Here is a 20,510-nt window from a genome sequence, read left to right as displayed (position 1 = left end):
ACTCCAGGGAAACGGAACCCTTCTGGGGGCCGGTCACTCCAGGATGCTGGCCCCCTCCTGCCGCCGAGATCACCCAGTGATATAAAGCCCGTCCGTGGAACATGCCTCACCCAAACCGAGGACATCTTCGTGCTGATTGTAGAAGGAGGGCTCACAGCACAGAGCTCGGTGGGAAGACAACGGCTGTGCCCACAGCAAAGGGTGACTTTTACACGAATAAAAGTGATTCAATTGTATCAGCAATGTAATACTAAGAAAAGGCCAGGTGATGTTTAGATCCTACAATTCTATAGAGAGCTTTTTAAAATATTTTCTTACTGAAAGTTCTAAAGGCCATTTAGTTCACAAACCTAAAATTCTTTTCTCCCACCGAAACTATTTTTTAATGCAATTGTGATGAGGAGGGCTCTCAGGACACAATAACTGCTTTATAACGTAATAACAATGGCAAAGATTTATTGAATACTTACTGTGGGCCCATTACAGCTCTAAACGCTCAAACAACTCTTTTTATCTTACTTGTGAAATACAACGAAGTCAATGCATGTAACAAAACATACGTTGGCAAAGCATTATGAACAAAAATGAAAATAATTCAACATCAAAATGTCCTATGTGGGTGGCTTCCTAGAACACATTACTTACCAAAGGATTTGGATTAGAGGGGGAATACTTTATAGCTCCTCATGGCCATTTCCAAACTCTTTTTATTCCAGTATCTAAGGGAATTCATTCGAGAGACTCATGCCATCGGGTCTGACCACCCACTCTCCCACCTGACTGCCGTTATTCTCCTACTCTTACTAGGACGGTTATGGCACCCTTCAGAACAGATGGAGTCATGACTTCTCTGCTTCCTAGCTGTGCTCGTGAGCAGGCACTGAATTTCTTTCAGCCATGGTTTCCTATCTGGAAAATGGGGATCATGGTAATTCCGACTTCCTAGGGCTGTTGTTAAGATTAAATAAGGTCCTGCGTAGCCTGCACTTAGCAAAGTCACACCGCACACAGCGCTCCTGCGACCACGCGTGGATGCATGGGTGTGCGCGTCTGAAGGCATACAGATCGGCCCGGAACTCGGTGCGACAGTGGCTGGAGAAACCATGAGAAACCGAAACAGTCTAGTGATCCTGAGAACCAAGTGGTCTGAGACTCTCCAGTGGGGAGACCGAGGGTCTGGGGTCACTGACAATTAATCAGAAAGAAGCAGGGACTGCCTTCGGCACGGGGAACTTGGATTTCCCCATGCTCAGCGGAGAATTTACATTATTATTCTCATACTTGCTTCTAAACTTAAACAATGAAACTAAATCTTTCTTGATGAAGGCAAATTTTCAGAGAATAAAACCTACGTCATGACTTAAAACAAACACCGTAACAGTTTAAAAAATAATGTCAGTATTACGCGAAGAATGGAGCAACCCTAGATCCCTTAATTTAACAAAGTACCTTTCAAGCCAGCGATCTACGCAGCAAATGTCGGAGCAGTTACTGAAAGCTTAGCAAGGATTCTGAATTCCTAGGAAGGGCTGCTGGAAATCCGTAGAAGCATCCCCACCCCACCCCACGGCACTTCCCGGACTCTTCCTGGACACTTTCACAGCACTTCCCGGACTCCCCGGGGGGACGGAGCGGTCACTGAGGACAGGCAGTCCTCGTCCCTCTGGGAAATCTCCTTCCGCAAACTTGGTACCAATCACCAAATCCTCCAGTGACAGGAAACAAATTTCAGCCTTCTTCAAAAGAAGTAATGGGCACAGAAGAGAAAACCAAAAGACCAGCACAGCACAGCAGGAAATCTTTATAAAGAGTCTAAGTGCTTTTATTACGAGGGTGCAAGGCAGCATTTCATCCAACACTCACCAACAGCAAACCGGCATCTTCCATATAACACTTCCAGAAAGTTCAAACAGGAAAATGAAAAGATACATTATCTGTAATGATTCTCATACAACAGTGTTTAGTGTTGAAACTTCATGTCACTCCAAGAAAGTGTAATCATTTTCTAGCAAACGTGGCAAAAAAAGTTTGCTGTTTTATTTTGTTTGCCTACAGACATATCAGAACATGCCTCACAATTAAAACGTTTTTTTACGGCACTCCATGACACCAGTATCTATTCGTGCTTAGGATCAGCCAGTTGTACCAAATACAGAAAATACAAAATGATAGGAAATATAAACATCAATTTGTATTTCAAGTTTATAACATTTTATTTACAAAAATAGGCCGGGAGGAAAAGGGTTTGCAGCCCCATATTCTTTCCTGGGGGGACTATTTTGCGTCATCTTCTCCGTTTTTTCCCTAACAATTTTTAAAGTCACAGGTGAATTCCTCCAGAATTCAATTCGCCAACTAGAAGCTGGGGAGGCGAGGAGGACGGGGACGGGAGGGGGAGGCAGGGGGCGGGGAGGGAAGGGCCGTCGGACAGCGGGCACACGGATGGCGTGCACTGAACGGCCTCATGCACTCGGCGACGCAAGCACGCTTCTCGACATCGACACCAAACGCCACTATTTACAGGAGCTGCGGTCTCGTGCGGGCCCTGACGGTGCCTGCTCACCGGCGCGACGTGACCGGGTGACCGTGTCGAGGCGGACGCTAAGACATGACTCCGAAGACGGGGTTGTGGCGGCAGATGCTGGGGCCATACTCCTCGTAGTCCTTCTTGGTGTGGCACACCTGGAAGAACTCGGGCTGGGGGGCAGCGGTTAGAGGGCATCGAGAGACCTTCCCAAAAGGAGGTCAGAGTCCTGCACCGTGATGCAAGCCAGAGACTCTCCTGACCCGGCACCCCACTCCTTAGCCAGACCCCTGCGGGAAGGTCTGCGCCCCTCCAACGCCTGAGCTATGAACCAGGACTTCATTTCATTTCTTTAAAATGTACTCAGCCCCCACTTAGGACCAGCTACATGCTCACCCTAAATCAGCAATCCACTAGCTACTCACAAATTTGAGGAGAAAAAGGAATAATTACTTGAAAAAGCCACTGGAATTAATGATTAATGCAAGATGTCTGAGGTTGTCTCTGAATTTCACTTATCCATATGACCTGTAACCCCTAATTAGCAAGGATTAGCCGTGCAGCTGAAATTACCTCTAAGACATTTCTTCTACCTCCCGGAACTAAAAGAGCCACACACGATTCGAACACACACTATTTAACCTTCACGGGACAACATTCATTCAAACTCAACAAGAGCGCGGGAATGAAAATACAGAGCAGTCTAGAAAAGGACTTACAGTTGAAGCAAGCATGGAGCCTCCAAACCACACCGCGTAGCGCTGCATATGATGTGTTATCACCTGGACCTCCACAGGCTTCGGCTGGAAAGGAGAGTAACGTAGGTCACTCGCCAGGCCAGACGACAGGTCGCCTGATAACCTGTCTGCAGACAAGAGCACAGCTCTGCTCTGAGTGGCGACCGACGCGGGCCTCCTCCCAGCTGATGGCGCGAGGCCCGTCCCTTGTGCTCAAGTCCCTCTGGGGTGGCATGAGCCACGTGTGACTCTGAAAGGAAGCGTCTGAGCCACTCCCATGGCCAAAGCCACCCAGCGCCGGCCCCTGTCCGGCTGGTGCAGGGATCAAAGCACACCAGTCAAGGAGCGTGTATCGTTCACAACGCTAAAGGCATTTTTAACAGTAAAAAATCCAAGCAACCAACGCAACTGATTTTTTTTTTTTTTACTAAACCAATTAGATGTTTTAGCATCGTAGAGCTAATTCCAAACACTACATGTCCCAGATCTACTGTGAAAATGACCCTTTGCCAAGAGTGTGATCCGCTAGGTTAAAGGGTGCATGTTTGCTCCCACTTACCCCACACCAGAGCCCAGTCCTGCTTGGAAGCCCAGGGAACATCACCCGCTCATGAAGAACGATCACCTCAGAGGGACACACTGAAACTCCCTGCTACTATTGGTTATTGTCGTTTAATGAGAACGTTTCCAAAGGACGTGAAGCCCCTCACGGCACACGGACCGCCTCTCCCTAGATGCTGGTCACCACACAACAGGCCCCGTCTCTCGCAAGGCAGAGAAACCAGCAGGTGCGGGTCGGCGTGGGCGCCGGGCGGCTGCCGCCAGCCCAGTGGCCCTCGGCCTTAGCGACACTTGGAAGGAGTCAGACAGCAAATCTCCGAACGTGATCTCACGGTGCAGCTGAGACAGCGCCTCGAACCTGTTCCGACTTCAGGCCCCCGCCGCTCGCTCATCGGTCAGGGGGAGACCAGCCGTGGGAGGGGGCCAGAGCAGCCAGGCTAGCACGCCCGTCCCGCCCGCCCCCTACCTTGATCCGGCCTCCACTGAGCTCCTCACTGAGTCTCAGTCGGGCGTCCACCACTCGTTTCAGATCCCTCTGCAGCCGACGTCCAAAGTCCCTGAACATCGTCGAACCTCCTGAAAGAACGACATTCTAAAAGACACAAAGCAGAGGGGTTTCCTTTGATGAAATCACCCACCCACGCCGTCCTGGTAACCCGCCCCCTGCTCCTGTGAGCAACACCCTGCGACCCACGTGGGAAGATAAAGCTGAAGCAAAGTCACTGCTGTCAAAGAGCGTCCACCGTGTCTTGTTCCTGCACCACAAATTCGGCCTCTCGGTACTTTTCCTCAACAATAACCAAGTGAGAGCAGAAATTCTGCTCCACATGGTCCTTCAGCAATGAGAGAACTTCTCAAGGACCAGGAAGCCCAAACACACTATGAACCAACAAACTGACTTGCTAGAATAATCTAAGGCCAAAGGAACAGTGGATCTTTAGTTATTTTGCCTTGATAATTACGGGGGGGGGGGGGGAAGTCTTCCAATTAATACTTGAACATTTTTAGAAGGGTGAGGCCAGGGAGGGAGGGTGCCTTTGGGGGCCACTGGGAGCTGCCCAATGGCCCCCACCACTCACATTCTGCTCGGTGGCCAACAGAAGCCTGCGTGGGGGGGAGGGGCTTCACTAAATCTCATCAGATTTTGATGAGAGACAAATGTGTTCTTTCAGGCTACAGGATATTATTTAGGACAATGAAAGCGAAAGTAGGCATGTCCTGACAATTTTTTACAGAAAACATCACTTGAGGAAACTGTACAGAAGGCTCCTTCCCGGAGCCAGAAAGCCCTACTTGATCAACACCGGACCCACCCCTGCTCTGATACCGGCAGGGACTGCAGGACTCCTCCGGTGAGCTCCGTCCCGACAGTCGATCCCTCCCCACATGAACAGAAGGGCGAAGCACACCTCCCTGTCCCCGTTGGCCCAGATCACAGGTGACACGACATGGCGTTAGAGTACCCCTTTCCTGACCCCTGCCGCTCTTGCGAACAGCCAGCCCAGCACCCACTTAGACTCGGGACGAGACAGGTGAGATCAGAGACGGGACGAGACAGGAGCAGGGGCCAGGAGAGGCCACTGGTGATCCTGTCTCCTACCTGGACCCACGCCAACTCCACCCCTGAGGGTCTGCACAGAGACATACCACCTTCATGACCTATCAGCAGACTGCCCATCAACCAGAACGCGCCCTCCAGTCACTGGGCTGAAGAGAACTGCCGGAGGCTGAGGCTTTCAGGGGGCCTTAGCTGGGGATGGGCCAGGGGAAGCCATCAGCAAGCGGCCACCAAACTGAACTCACATCTTCTATCACCTTCAAAAGTCTCACGTACAAGCTACTTTTAAGAAATGATCTGCGGGCGCCTGGGTGGCTCAGTGGGTGAAGCGTCTGACTCCTGATTTCAGCTCAGGTCATGATCTCAGGGTCATGAGATCGAGCCCCTCACCGAGCTCCACACTCAGCCGGGGGTCTGATTGAGATTTTCTCTCTCCCTCTCCCTCTGCTCCTCCCAGCTGCCGCTCACTAATGTGCACGCTCTCTCTCTCAAATAAATAAATCTTGAAAAAGAGAGAGAGAAAGGATCTGGGCTTGGCCTTTAAGGCCAGGAATGAGGGGGGATTCTGACTTTAGACATCCATGGCCCTCCCTAGCGGGAGAAGCACTATGGGAGCCCAGAGCCCTGACCTACACCACGGTGCTGCCCTTGTCCCCCCTTCTTCCAACCTTCTACTGAAAGGAAAACACCACCGCACACTGCAGACACCCTAGGCAGGGAAGCCCTCCTCAGAGAGCATCTAGGAATAAACACATCAGATGAAGCACCGCGGAAGGGTCCTGGCCACCAGAATGGTGCAGGGCCAGTCCCCACCTGTGCACTTCAATGCACACAAACCTGACTGCTCTTAGCAAAGTGTGGGCTCAGTCCCCAGGAAGCCCAGCCTCTTCCATTTCTTAAGGGGCAATCTTCTACTGATCCCCCACACACACAGACACACACAGTCAGGCACCCGTCTGTTCTTGACAAGCTGCAAACCCAGATCTTTCAAGCAACATCCCATCCCAGGATCAGTGTCATGAATAATCACTGTTGCGCTCTGTCTCCTTGGGGAGAACTCTCTCAGAAACAACAGGAGGGGGTCTGGTTCCTGTCAGAGTCAAGGGGGCATCCCCCACAGTCAGAGCAACAGACACCCAGAACTGGGGGTCACCCGGGGCACTGACGGTCGTGCATGGCACCACCAAGAGGTAAGACCTGCAGGACCAAGTGCCTGATGGACCAGATAAAGTAAAACCCATCTCCTTTCAGAGAGGTGTTGTCACCTGGGGACACAAACTATGTATCTGTTTGCTGTTAAGAATCACAACTTAAGGGGCGCCGGGGTGGCTCAGTCGCTAAGCGTCTGCCTTCGGCTCAGGTCATGATCTCAGGGTCCTGGATTCGAGCCCCGCATCGGGCTCCCTGCTCGGCGGGAGGCCTGCTTCTCCCTCTCCCACTCCCCCTGCTTGTGTTCCCTTTCTCGCTGTGTCTCTCTCTGTCAAATAAATAAATAAAATCTTTAAAAAAAAAAAAAAAAGAATCACAACTTAAAAGCATTCTTGACATTCTGGTCATCGTATGCTAGAGCAAGCCTCAACTGGCAACTGGTCCTGCTTTCTAAATGCTGGTCAGACCGGCTGACTATCTTCTGGAAGGAAAGACCTCAGGTTCTATCACAGAAGAATTCAGCAGGAGCTTGGCGGGGCGGGGGGGTGCCCAAGGACAGCACCTGCCTGAAATCTGACATCTCTAAGTGTGCTTTTACTGACATGCCTTGTTTTCAGTTCTTTGCTATTGTTTTTCACTTACTTTGATTTCTTAAATCCCACCACAGACAACTCCTCTAAAACCTTTCCAGGCTAAGATGACCACAGCCTTGCTCTGTGGCATGAACTCAAAACAACCCCGTGTCGGGCGGGGCCCCGCGGGTTCCTGAGGAAGCCCGGGTCTGTCTGGGAGCCCCCGATGGCCCATCTCAGTGTAGGGAAGAGGGCCACAGTGGCTCCTTGAAAGTCACAGGAAGACTCTGTGAGTTATCCTGCCCTCAGATGACTGTCAAAAGATATGGAACTGCTTTTAACTGAATACCCAATACTATGAACCAAGAATTTTCCGCTGCCCAATCTCCAAACTGGGTGGTGGTTATTTTGAAGGACAATGTGAAGAGCATGCAGCTCATTCACGCTTCTAAGTGATCTCAGTGTTTTTACTACATCAAAACAGGCCATCAGAGAGCTACCTGGGTGCTCGGTGTCCTCTTGGTATCCACCCAAAGGACCATTAATCTAGACTCCCTGCCCTCGGCACAGGCCACCAGACAGAGCAGTGAATTTCTCACTAGTAGAGATGGGTGGAGAAGGTACTCTCAGTGAAGGTCTGAGGAAGCAGCTTCTAGGAGCACGTGGGTGGCTCAGTCGGTTAAGCATCTGCCCTGGGCTCAGGTCATGGTCCCAGGGTCCTGGGATCGAGCCCCGTGTCGGGCTCCCTGATCTGCGGGAAGCCTGCTTCTCCCTTTCCCACTCCCCCTGTTTATGTCCCTCTCTCGCTGTGTCTCTCTGTCAAATAAATAAAATTAAAAAAAAAAAAAAAAAGCAGCAGCAGCTTCTCTCAGGTCTCAGTGTCAGGAAAAGCTGGGCTCTCGGGAAAACTCACTGGTTTTGATCACTTGTCTCAGAGGCCCTGTGACTCCTGTCACAGATTAAGCCGTCCCTCTCTCCTCTGGTTCTAGGCCCTTCCTGAATGGCTGGATTGAACCGTGCTGTGCTCCGCTCTGTCCTCGTCTTGCCCTATGTCACTCTGCTACCCCTGTTCTCCCATGCCCAGACTGCTCTTACATGGGATGTATTTTCCCGACTGCCTCAAACTCCACGCACTAAAGGTTGGGCAGGTAGGAAGGGGCAAGTTTCTAGGGGCAGACAAACAGGAAAGTTGAACACATCAGAACTGGCTTCAGACAAAATAGGGCAGAGGGTTAAATGAGACTGGAGTTTATGCAAGAATGCTTAGACTTCATTTTGAATTCCTTCTCTCCATCCTTCCTTCCCTACACAACAAACCTCGACAGCCTGGAGTCTGCCGTGATCACCACTGAACCTCCCAGGCTCCTCCACGCACACCTGTTGTCACAGGTGCCAGCAAAAGACCTCTGGAGCCCCCAAGAGCAGAGACTGTACCCGGGTGCTACAAGTTCATTCACAGACTGGAAGAAAATGTCCGAATCCCAGGAATCTAGAGATTCCCAAAGGGGCCTGAGAGATCTCAAAAAAGTTAGAAAATGTAAAAATGAAACTTTAAAACACAACTTTCTATCACTGTGGAGATTTACATTTTAAAAAGTTAGTATCGTGAATCTCCTAAAAGCATTTTAAAGTCGTTCATTTCAGATTTTTCTCTAAAAAGGAACTGTTTGTTTCTTGCATGAGAAAGAAATGGCTCTGTGACTGTTCTTTTTTTTTTTTTTTTAATTCATTCGAGACACAGAGATACAGAGGGAGAGAATATGAGCAGGGGGGAGAAGCAGGGAGGGGGAGAAGAAGGCCCCCCTGCCGAGCAGGGAGCCTGATGCAGGGCTCGATCCCAGGACCCCGGGATCATGACCTGAGCCGAAGGCAGACGCTTAACCAACTGAGCCACCCAGGCACCCCTCTGTGACTGAATCTTGATTATCACTTAAGAGGTGCCCAGGAAGGTCAGTGCAAGCCCAAGCTCTGGATGCTCTTGAACTGGCAGTGATTTGGCTCTGGAAGCAGGGTCCCTGCATCGTTGGTGGAACTACCCCCAGGTGCCCACTCATCACCATTAACGAGAGCTATATACATGCATCCACCCAACAGGTCCCTGAAAAAGAGAGGAGTCATCTGGGGAGCAGGCGTCCATCTCAGGAGAATCTATAAGGCAAGGTCACACCCAGTGACAGGTAAAAGACAAACAACCCTCTTTTCCATTGCTTTGCTTGTTATCCAGAATTATTTCGTCCTCATTGTGAAATGCATATGAGCTCAAAATCACAGGCTGGAGCTCCATCCACACCGTTATTATACTCTGTCTAAGTCAGCACAGTTAATATGGTCAAAGACTGTGAACTCGGACGCTGCGCAATACAAGGAAACCTGAAGAAAATACCAGCATGAATACTGGCAAGATTCAAGATAGCTCTACCCATCAAGAAGATTCTGGAGAGGTCAGAAAGTTTAGAAAACAACATCATAAGCTCAGAAGATACTCAACAAATGATAGGAATGTGGAACAGGACAGATAGCAGAAAGCAGAACTGAAGAGACTAAATTAGGGGTGGTCTGAATCCAGGTTGTAATAAGATTTACTTACATAGAATATTCTGTGTGCAAATGTATATTTAAACTTCACTGTATGACTAGAGATGAAGAAAAACGAATCCCTGAACTAAGTCAATTAAGACACTCAGAGGGACGGGGCGCCTGGGTGGCTCAGTCGTTAAGCAGCTGCCTTGGGCCCAAGTCATGATCCCAGGGTCCTGGGATCGAGCCCCGCATCGGGCTCCCTGCTCAGCGGGAAGCCTGCTTCTCCCTCTCTCACTCCCCCTGTTTGCGTTCCCTCTCTCGCTGTGTATCTCTCTGTCAAATAAATAAATAAAATCTTAAAAAAAAAAAAAAAAAAGACACTCAGAGGGACAAGTGGTGAGATAAAACACCAATGGGTCCCCCTTGTGGACAAGATGGCTCTCATTGACTATGGTAAGTGGACAGGATGGCTCTTACTGACCACAGTAAATGGAAAAAATGGCTCTCACCAGGGTAAGTGGACAAGATAGTTCTCACTGGCCATCATTAAGTGGACAAGGTAGCTTTCACTCTCCATTGCAAGTGGACAAAATGGCTCTCACTGACCAGGGTAAATGGACAAGATGGTTCTCGCTGACCATGGTAAATGGACAGGATGGCTCTCATTGACCAGATCAACTAAGCATCACTTTATGAGAACTTACTGGCTATACTGATTTCACTCTAAATCCTTTCCCATTTCTGCCCTGGAATAGATCATCTGTATCTGGCAGATTATAAGGCTTCTTCTGTTGATTTTGTTGTGGCAGAAAATAGATCAAATACAAAATAGTACTTAGTAAAACACAGCTGGGTTGACATTAAGTCCCTGAAGTGATGCCTGAACTTAACAGTGATCCTGTCTTCTTGACTAAGACATACACAGGGATCTTGTGCACAGGGCTCTTAGTAACTTTAAATCACTCACATCAATCAAACTAGGTACTTAAAGATATTTTAAGAAATAGAAACTATCAACAGAAAATTTCAATTAGGCCAGTTTACCCAACAGAACTCAGAGCTGGGTTTCAGAGACAGAGAATTTGCAACATAAGCCATCATCATAAAATACTTTAAACACTGAGTAGATTACATCTAAAGTGGCCATTTATTTTTCAATTCCTATTTACATTTCAAACAAGATAAGCACAGTAACCTAGCTTTTTTAAGAAAATCACCGGTAACAGCTATTTTAATACATTCAATCCTATTTTTTTGGAAAAGGCAAATATTAAAATTTGATGTAATGGATTTCTTCTTACTTTTTATTTGAAAAGAAAAAAACTTTCCATTTGGAAATAATAATTTCAAGGTAGCAAAAGTGGTACACACCCTTTATTCAGATTTACCTGCTGTGAATACTTAACCACCTCTGTTCCATCGTTGGCACTCTCCACACACACGCTCCTTTACTCATTTGAGAGTAAATTATATGCATCACAGTCCTTTATTCCTAAATACTTTAGTGTGTATCTATTGAAAACAGGGACATTCTCTTACATTATCACAGCACAACTGTCAACTTTGTAAACTTACATGAACACAAAACTTTTACCCAATCTATTATCCCCATTCCAGTTTTGTCACTTGACCTATTAATAGTCTTTATGGCATTTTTATCCCTCCAGTCCAGGAGCCAGTCTAGGGTTACTGCAATTATTTGCCATATCTCTGTAATGGATTTTTTAATTAAGAAATAATTCACCAGAGTATGAACATGAATGTTCATTATAATACTTTAGAAGCATTGCAAGATCTTGAGTTGCCTTCAGAGAAATAATATGTAAAATCCAATTTCTCATTCATGCAATAAAAATGCCACTGCATATATATGTAGCCAACTGATTTTAGACAAAGTTGCCTAGGCACTTCAATAGGGAAGGAACAGTCTTTCTCAAAAAATGACACTAGAATAACTGATATCCATGGAAGGATGTGGACACTCACTACCATCCTTCATATACACAGTGTAACTCAAAATGGATCAGACTTAAATGTAAAGCTAGAACTATAGAATCTCTAGAAGAAAATTTTTTTAATCTTCATGACTTTGATGTTGGCAAAAAATTTCTTTGATGACACATAAAAAAAGTATTAACCGTAAAAGATAAAAATGGATAAACTGGACTTCATAAAGTGAAAAACTTCTGTTCTTCAAAAGATACCACTAAGAGGGGCACCTGGCTGGCTCAGTAAGTGGAGCATGTGACTCCTGATCTCGGGTCATGAGATCGAGCCCCACGCTGGGGGCAGACATTACTTAAACAAACAAACAAAAGATACCACTAAGAAAATGAAAAGACGAGCCACGGACTAGGAAAAAAATATTTGCCACACATATATCTAACAACGGACTTGTATGCAGAATGAAAAACACAACTCTTACAACTCAATAAAACAAATCAATTAAAAAAACAGGCAAAAAGTTTAGACATTTCACAAAAGAAGGTACACAAATGATCAACATGAAAAGACAGTCAACAGCCTCTGTAATCAGGATCATACTAATTAAATCCATTCCAGAGCAAGTTCAGGTTAAGACAGGAACAGACGGGCACAACCACTCTGGGCAAAGTCTGCTGGTCTTTATAAAGTTAAACTACACTTGGACACCTGGGTGGCTCAGTTGTTGGGCGTCTGCCTTCAGCTCAGGTCATGATCCCGGGATCCTGGGATCGAGCCCCGCATCGGGCTCCTTGCTCAGCGGGGAGCCCGCTTCTCCCTCTCCTTCCAGCTCGTGCTCTCTCTCACTATCTCTGTCTCTCTCAAATAAACCAATAAAATATTTAAAAAAAAAAAAAAAGTTAAACTACACTTACCACGTAACAAAGCAATTGCACTCCCAGGTATTTGCCCAAGGGAAATAAAACACATATCCACACAGACTCGAACCCAGATGTTCAGCACAGGTTTTCTGTGGTAGCCAAAACCTAGACACAGCCAAATTCTGCACCGGTGGGGGGAAGATCCGTTGTGGGATATCACACAGCAGTGCCACCCGGCACAAAAACGAGGACGCTGCTGCTGCAAAGCACAAACGGGGCACAGGGGACAGAGGGTGCACGCAGGACTCCGCGCGCATGCAGCCCCAGCAAGTCAAGTCTGACGTGCAGTGACGGAGAGCAGGTCCGTGCTCTCCAGCAGCCGGGGCCAAGGGACAGGGGTGGCCGGGGAGAGGACGGGGACCGGGTGTGGGCGATGGTCACGTTCTCTGTCTTAACTGTGGTGCCAGTTCTATGGCCATGTAGACTTGTCCAATCTCCTTGAAACTGGGTTTGTTTTATTGTAAGTGGAATTTTTACAAACAGGGCAATCCAACAGAAAGCTATGATGAACGGAGGACTTGCTGAAGAGGCAGGCCCCGCACTGAGCCACGCGCGGGGGAGGCCGGAGGGACCTGCGGTCTCTAGACCTTCCCTGCCTTACCACCCTCTGCCCATGTGAGGAAGGAAGCACAGGCCCAGATCCAAGCGTATCAAACACTGGACTCCCTCCCAGGGGCTGCTATGCGCAGAGCGCTCCAGGCCTCAGCCCAGGTCCAAGCCTCACTGGGAGCTGAGAAATTCTAATGTGGCCCAGTAATCTCGACGGACTTACGGAGGACCAACCCTTGATCTCAACCCACTTGCCCACAAGGAACTGCCCACCCTCTGGACACAGAGCCGGCGTCCCGGACCCCCACTCTGATGCCTCCCCACCAGCAAGCAGCTTCCTTCCCACAGACACGTGACACAGCAGCCCCGGGGGGAGGTCTGTGGTGCCCGGACCGCGTCACAAGTCTAGCTCTCATGTTCGGCTCCCGCCTGGGCTTCTGAGCACCACAGCTACTGGGGACACGTCCATGTGCGTGCTCCACACCCATGACCCAATGGGTGGGTCCCGGAGCCCGGCAACAACGTGGAGTCAGTAACCTCTCTGCGCACTCCTAGATGCCCGGCGGGGCCTACCACCCACCCACAGCACCCCTCACACTGACCCTGCTGCAACTCCTTCCCCGGCCCCGCGGCCCCGCAGAGGCTCAGGGGATGGGGAGCCTGCCATGTGCGATGGAGGGGGATACAGTTTGAAAAGAAGATAACGCCTACTGTTTATACTGCATACAGCAGAAAGCCAGGCTCCAGGAAATCCTCCTGCCTGAAAGGAATACGAGGCCAGAGCAAGAAAAGAACTAGAACACAGCATTCTAAAAGATGAGCAAACACGGACTGCAGGGATGCTGTTTTCCTGGCGAGGCATTCCAACTCTCCCCGTCTGAGCCCCAACCTCTGCTCTACTCTACCAGCACCAGGAATGACGGGCCAAGGGCGGCTCACGCTCCTCTGCCGGTTTTGAGACCAAAGGTCAAACATTTTCACCTCCCTGGACTTGAACTTCCTCATCACGTAGCCCACGAGGTTTTTAAGGAAACTGAAGGAGGTGAGCTGTGCACAGCAGCCGGCCCGGGGCTGGCATCCAGAGCACGAGTGCGCTCCCAACGCTGGTGGGACCATCACCACCCTCTGCCACACTCAGGCCCGAGCAGGGCATGCCCACCCTCACCCCCGCTCTCCGGCTACACTCTCTGCACCCCATCACTCGGCACAGGCGTAGCAACACAGCGGGTCCTCAACAAATGTTTGTGGGTGAGTGGAGGGGCCCAACAGTAAAGGATGTTGTTGGCTTTACTGAACTCTGGAATAAAGGGAGGAAGGGAAGGAAAAGGACCCCAGCAAGTAATTCAGGAACCACGAGTAAGAGTATGTAATCATCTCTACTAAATTCTTGAACCTCGGTCATCTCACGCTTCTCCCTAGGGCACAGGTTCTCAACCAGGGACGAGTTTGCCCCCAGGGGGCATTCAGGATTGTGTGGAGATGTGTGGATAGTCAGGAACGGGGAGGTGGGATGCTCCAGGCACCCAGCGGGTACACGCCGCGCGTGCTGCTGAAGCTCTCACCGTGCACAGGGCAGCCCCCACGGAAGAGGATCATCCGGCCCGAATGTCCACAGCACCAAGGCTAAGAAACTCCGCTCTGATGTTAAGCAATAAAACCAAAGAGACCCGCGCAGCAGCAAGGCGAGGGGCCCCAGGGAAGGGGCGCCCCACTCTGCAGCTAAACCCAGCTGTACAACAATCCCCAAATCAGCAGCTGCTGCAAAGAGAGAGCAGAGGAAACTAGGAAAATCCCTGGGAACTTGAAAAACAGAAAAGTCGATCATCTGGAGCCCACCATGGGTCCTGAAGATCCGTCGACCGGGCCTGGATGCGAGGGCATCTAGAACATCGCCAGCCGCCATTTACGGAATGTGGTAATGCTGCTTACTACGTGCCTGGCGCTGGTGAAAGCACTTCCAAGTACCAACTCACGGATCTTCCCAACAGCGGCACGAAGTGGGGACCATATGCCCCATCTGCCGATGAGGATACTGAGGTCCAGTGAGGTCAAGCAGCTGCCGAGGTCACAGAGCTGAACAAGCTGTGGGGAGGGCTCAGACCCCACCTCACACACGCACCCTGCACTGCAACCACTGGGCACACGGCGTCCCTCCCGTCACAGGGAGTTCCGACCCAGCCGTGCGGGACGGACAGCGGGTGGGACAGCTGTCCCCTGCAGAGCTGAACCCCCCCCACCGCACACGCAGTCTGGCCACCGGCACCACCACTCACCCCTTTCCACACGACTGCCCTCGTGGCTCCCCACCAAATCTGCCTTCTCAAGTGCCTCAGAGCCATTTCCTTCCATCTGCCCCCACAGAGCAGCTCCACTGAGACCTCTCAATAACCGGGTGACCCCCCTCTGGACATGCTGCCGACCTTGATAACAAGCCGCTTCCAGTGTGCCCCCCTCCGCCCCCCGCACACACATGCAGCACAATCTCAGGGCGGGTGCAGCAGTGCTTAGGATAAACAACTCCAAAGGGTGAACGGAGTCCTGCCCTGGGGGCCAACCAAGGCCAAATGACGTCCCTTCTCCTAACAGAGCAAAAAACACACGGTGGCTATAAAAGCGCTACACCCAAAGCAGCAGGAATTAGAGGACGTACTAATTCAAGTCCCTCGGGCGGAGGAGGATGAACAATTCTTAAATCACCCACCAGGCCAGGGCGCCTGGGTGGCTCAGTTGGTTAAGCAACTGCCTTCGGCTCAGGTCATGATCCTGGAGTCCCGGGATCGAGTCCCGCATCGGGCTCCCTGCTCGGCAGGGAGTCTGCTTCTCCCTCTGACCCTCCTCCCTTTCATGCTCTCTGTCTCTCATTCTCTGTCTCAAATAAATAAAAATACAAATCTTTAAAAAAAAAAAAAATCACCCACCAGGCTGGACATTACAAACAGGAGATCAAAAATTCTATTTTTCCTTAACTAACCAAGGAAAAAATTTCTCAACATTCAACTATAAAAATACACCTTTCCCCTCACCCCAAGCAGAACCTGAGTGGCAAAGTTACACAGAGACAGGAAGTCGGACCTCACCTCACCACCCAGCCTCTAGGCCCCTGCACCTGAGTCAGCGCGCTGCTCCTGCCCACGAAGATGCCAGAAATAAGTTACTCAGGAGCCACAACGAGGCCGGTCCTCAGCCCCTCGGCCACATCATCGGCAGTGTACCATCCGCCCCGCTGAGAGCCGGCCTGTCGCTCCTGACTCGGGTCCGCGGGATTCCTGACGACGGGACAGACGCGAGACGTGCAGGGAGCAGCGGGGCGCGGCAAGGAGACCGCGCACGATCTGCCTGGACACTTGCCCGCGTTCCTGACCGGCCGCCGGTGGCCTGCGTGCGAACGGGGCCGGTTTCCTACCTAGCGTCTCAAGAGCAGCAAAATGGTAACTGAACTGGCTAGTTTTAACCCAAGGGACTGTTCAGAGGGCTGTCCTAACAGTTCACGCCTGGCTTTCAAGCAGCATCTGTTTGGTTTAGTGCTTGTTTCCCTTTCAGAGCTGGAGGGGGGAGGGGGTGGTGGAGCAGAAGCAGAAACAGAGGAATCGGTGAAATGACCAATAAACATATTCTCTCCATCTCACTGCAAAAAGAGGCAATAAGGCTCACAGCCATGGCTCTGTGCTCAGAAGCACGAGCATTTACCCAGCAGTGTTCTTGCTCCATTCCCACACGGAAGAGTAAGGAAACGTTCTTCGAAGGGAGTCTGTCCGCAGGTCACCACAAATAATAAAATTTTAATATTATAAAATCAAATCCTTTACTGACAGAAAAGAAACAGACCCATGGAGATTACCACAGCCCGCGCGCGGGTCTTGAGAGAAAGCTCACAGCACAGAAATCTAGCACAGAAAAAGCACCTTAACAGCCCTATTTCTCTAACAGCATTTTCAAAGTTAGAGAAACAGTGTTTCCCACTACTCTCCCTGTCTGTAAAGCACAGGTCACCATGACCTCTTAAAATAAGATTTTGAACTCAATGTTTATTTTGACAGCTGAACAAATACTTACTGAGCCTAGTCTTCAAAACACTTTTTTCACTAAGATTCTAGATTTGGTCTTAATTAAGCCCAATTTCCTTGGGAGCACATACAAAAGCCCTTCTTTGTTTTTGTTTTTGTTTTTGGATCTTATTTATTTCTTTGCAACAGAGAGAGGACACGCGCAGGGAGAGGGAGAAGCAGACTCCCCACTGAGCGTGGAGCCCAACGTAGGGTAGGGCTCGACCCCAGGACCTTGAGATCACGACCCTGAGCCCCCCCGGCGCCCCTACAAAGGCCCTCCTGATCTCACTCCGGGCTACCTGCCCTGCCTCCTCGTGGCCACGCGCACCTGGCCCCTGCAGCACCGTGTCCTCCCTGCCTCCACATGCTGGCATCTGTGCCCGGACAGCAATGCTCACCATCCTTCAGGACTCACGACACCCCCTCCCCTGCCGAGGTATAAGCAGCAAAGGCACCCGTCTCTGAGCTCACAAAGCGCTCCGTGCTCTTGTGCATTCTCCAGCAACATTTACTGAGAGCCTGCCGTGTGCCAGAAACTGCTGGTCAGTGTTGAACCTAACAGGTCAAAATGGGGAAGGGAGCAGAGATACGTGCTGTGCAGGACACACTAAGGCAAGGAAGGGTGAAACAGTGTAAGGGGCAGGGCAGAGAGGCTATTTTCAGCAGGCTGGTCAGGAAGCCTCATGAGAAGATGGCATTCGAGCAAGGCGTGGAAGGTACCAAGGAAGTGAGTCAGGTGGATACCTGGAAGAATCTCCCACAATGGCAGGGATTTTTTTCCCCTGTTTTGGTCACAGCTGACCCCGGAGGGCCCAGAACAATGAGCAGCACACAGCAGGTTCCCCACAAGCACTGCTCAATGAATAAATGAACTGAAGGACTGTGCATGAGGCCCGTGCAGGAGCCAGGCACACCCCTGCCTAAGGGTCTTCACTCAGAGCCTTCCCTCACCTCAGCCACCCCTTCTCCCACCCAGCTGACGGTTCTACTTCTGTTCAACAAAAGCCAGTGTTCACTGTGATTCATTCTAAAGGCAGTTTAATTTAGAAAACAGACCAAGTGATTCCCCACCACAGAGAACGAGAGCAGTCAGCTTCCTGGGTCAGAGTCCCAGCAGTCAGGACCGTCTACACAGACGCCTTCCCAATCGGTGCCCGACAATTCCTCCTGCAGGCCCACCGGGATTTTGGCCGGAAATCCACAAGTGATCAAAGACCTGTTGACCCAGACGAGCGCTGCAGCCAGGAAGCAGCTGCTGCGCCCCCGCCCACAACCAGCGGCTCAGACGGCATCATAATGACATGCCGCCGTGAGGGTCAGACGATGTCCTGGGAAGACAGAGATCTTGACCTAAGCTACAAAATATCAAAACCCTAATGTAAGAAAAGAGTTGGATACTGAAACAGACACAGGACAGAGCATTAGATCCCATTAAAAATAATGTTTATGAAGAATGCTGATTACTTAAGAAAACGTTCACAACATAATGCTAAGTTAATATACAGGATACGAAATATACATGTAGCACGACAGATCTACCTATTCATGTTTCAAAAACATGAAAAAGAAAGGTAGTCAAAGTGATGATAAGCAATGATTACAGAGGAGTGACTTCGGTTTTATTAAAGATTTTGGTATTTCTCAAATTTTCTAAATGCATTTTAAGTGGTAAATAATCTTCTTTGCTCATCTATGGAGTCTAAGCTTTCTAGACTCAATTTTATCTTAGGATGCGGTGCCCTGACTTGCTAAATGGCCACGAATCCTCACTGCACAGCACTCCTCTCACTCTGTGTTCGGTCTGTTGATTCAGGTCACTGTGGTGGCTGGATTTCTCAGTGGCCCTGGGCAATTACAGTTAATACCTTACTTGGCTGCACAAATGCTTGTTTCATGATGGCAAATAAAAGTCTCAATTATAAAACCCCTCCACAAACAGAAAGGTCCTGTCTTTATGATAGGGAGGACAAGGGCAGCACTTACCATTATGTGGCACCTCTTGGCCACCTGAAGCCTAAGTCAGAAAGACTTGAAATAACGTATCACCAGTAAGTTCATTCCATTAACACCTAATATGGTATTAAAAATGGCAAAAATTCCCATTCCTGTAATGCTAAGCAGATTCTGGGCTAGAGACTCTCTTCTTATTTTTAACCAGTTTGACAGACATACACTGCCACCTACCCACCATCCTGTGTAACTTTAACCCGCTTCCTGGGTTCCTGCAGCACACAGTAGAGTGCTCAAGGGGAGTCTCGCCCTGCCGCTCACTGCAGGTCAGGCTGACAACCCCATCAGAACCTCCTGGGAACCCCCACTGCACTTTTTTTTTTTAAGATTTTATTTATTTATTTGACAGAGACACAGCGAGAGCAGGAACACAAGCAGGGGGAGTGGGAGAGGGAGAAGCAGGCTTCCCGCCGAGCAGGGAGCCCGATGCGGGACTCGATCCCAGGACCCTGGGACCATGACCTGAGCCAAAGGCAGACGCTTAACGACTGAGCCACCCAGGTGCCACCCCCCCACTGTATTTTTTTTTTTAAGATTTTATTTATTTATTTGAGAGAGAGAATGAGAGAGAGAGAGCACAAGCGGGGGGAGCGGAAGAGGGAAAAGCAAACTCCCCGCTGAGCAGGGAGCCCGATGCGGGACTCGATCCCGGGACTCCAGATCATGACCTGAGCCGAAGGCAGTCGCTTAACCAACTGAGCCACCCAGGCACCCCCCCTCACTGTATCCTCGAAAGGCTGTCCCTCTTGAGGGACAAGAGCTTCTTGACTCTCGGGCGGATCCCAGAGACCACAATCCCAGCCAAGTTTGAACAAGCCTATCTCTAAAATGTGGGCCACAGGACACAGCCCCGTGTCCCAGAGAAAATCCAAGTGAACCTCCAGGGCTGGCTGTAAGCAGCTGCCTGATTTGGGGGATGAGACAACTAATGACAAATGTCTGCACACCCCCCTCCCCCTCGTGACCCCTCTTTCTCCTGCAACTGCTGTAATCGTGTCCCTGCCCAACTCCTCCCAGGCTGCTCACCTCTTCCCCAAAAACCCGACGGCCACTTCTCCACCCTCATCCTGCATGACCTCTCAGCATCACCTGACAAGGCTGGTGACAGTCATCTTCCCTTGGCTTCCAGAGTTTTCTTTCTTCTTTCTTCAACTACTCCCTCTTAGCTTCTGTGATGGTTAATTTTATGTGTCAGCCTGGGCTGGCTATCATACCCAGTGATTTAATCAACATTAACCTAGACGTCATTATGAGGGTATCTGGTAGATGCAGTTAATGTACGAGTACCCTCAATAATGTGGATGGGCCTCATTCACACAGGTGAAGGCCTGTCTGAAGAGCAAAAACCTAGATTCCCACAGTAGAAGGAATCCTGCCTTAAGGCTGCGGGGTCAACCCTTGTCTGGGTTTCCAGCCTGCC

At 49.9% G+C, this 20,510-nt stretch overlaps 1 protein-coding gene across 7 annotated transcripts in view; it reads right to left on the bottom strand.

Annotated features, from left to right (window-relative positions):
- Positions 1-1,798: 1,798 nt before the first annotated feature.
- Positions 1,799-20,510, bottom strand: part of ACTR3B (actin related protein 3B) — an 89,915-nt gene continuing 71,203 nt past the window's right edge. For 5 of the 7 annotated variants that reach the window (XM_035029858.1, XM_035029852.1, XM_035029854.1 and 2 more), the window contains 3 exons: positions 4,289-4,414; positions 3,244-3,327; positions 1,799-2,697 (listed from right to left, as the gene is read on the bottom strand). In XM_035029858.1, coding sequence (XP_034885749.1) covers positions 2,602-2,697; positions 3,244-3,327; positions 4,289-4,414 — 306 coding nt within the window. In that variant the 3' untranslated portion in view covers positions 1,799-2,601. The other 2 variants (XM_035029853.1, XM_035029857.1) reach the window with 2 other exon arrangements.

This window comes from Mirounga leonina, unplaced genomic scaffold, assembly GCF_011800145.1.
Source record: "Mirounga leonina isolate KUSES-001 unplaced genomic scaffold, KU_Mleo_1.0 Mir_321, whole genome shotgun sequence".
In the NCBI taxonomy this organism is placed as follows: Eukaryota; Metazoa; Chordata; class Mammalia; order Carnivora; family Phocidae; genus Mirounga; species Mirounga leonina.
Note: the sequence above shows the minus strand (reverse complement) of the source record. Positions and strands in the feature narration are given on the sequence as shown.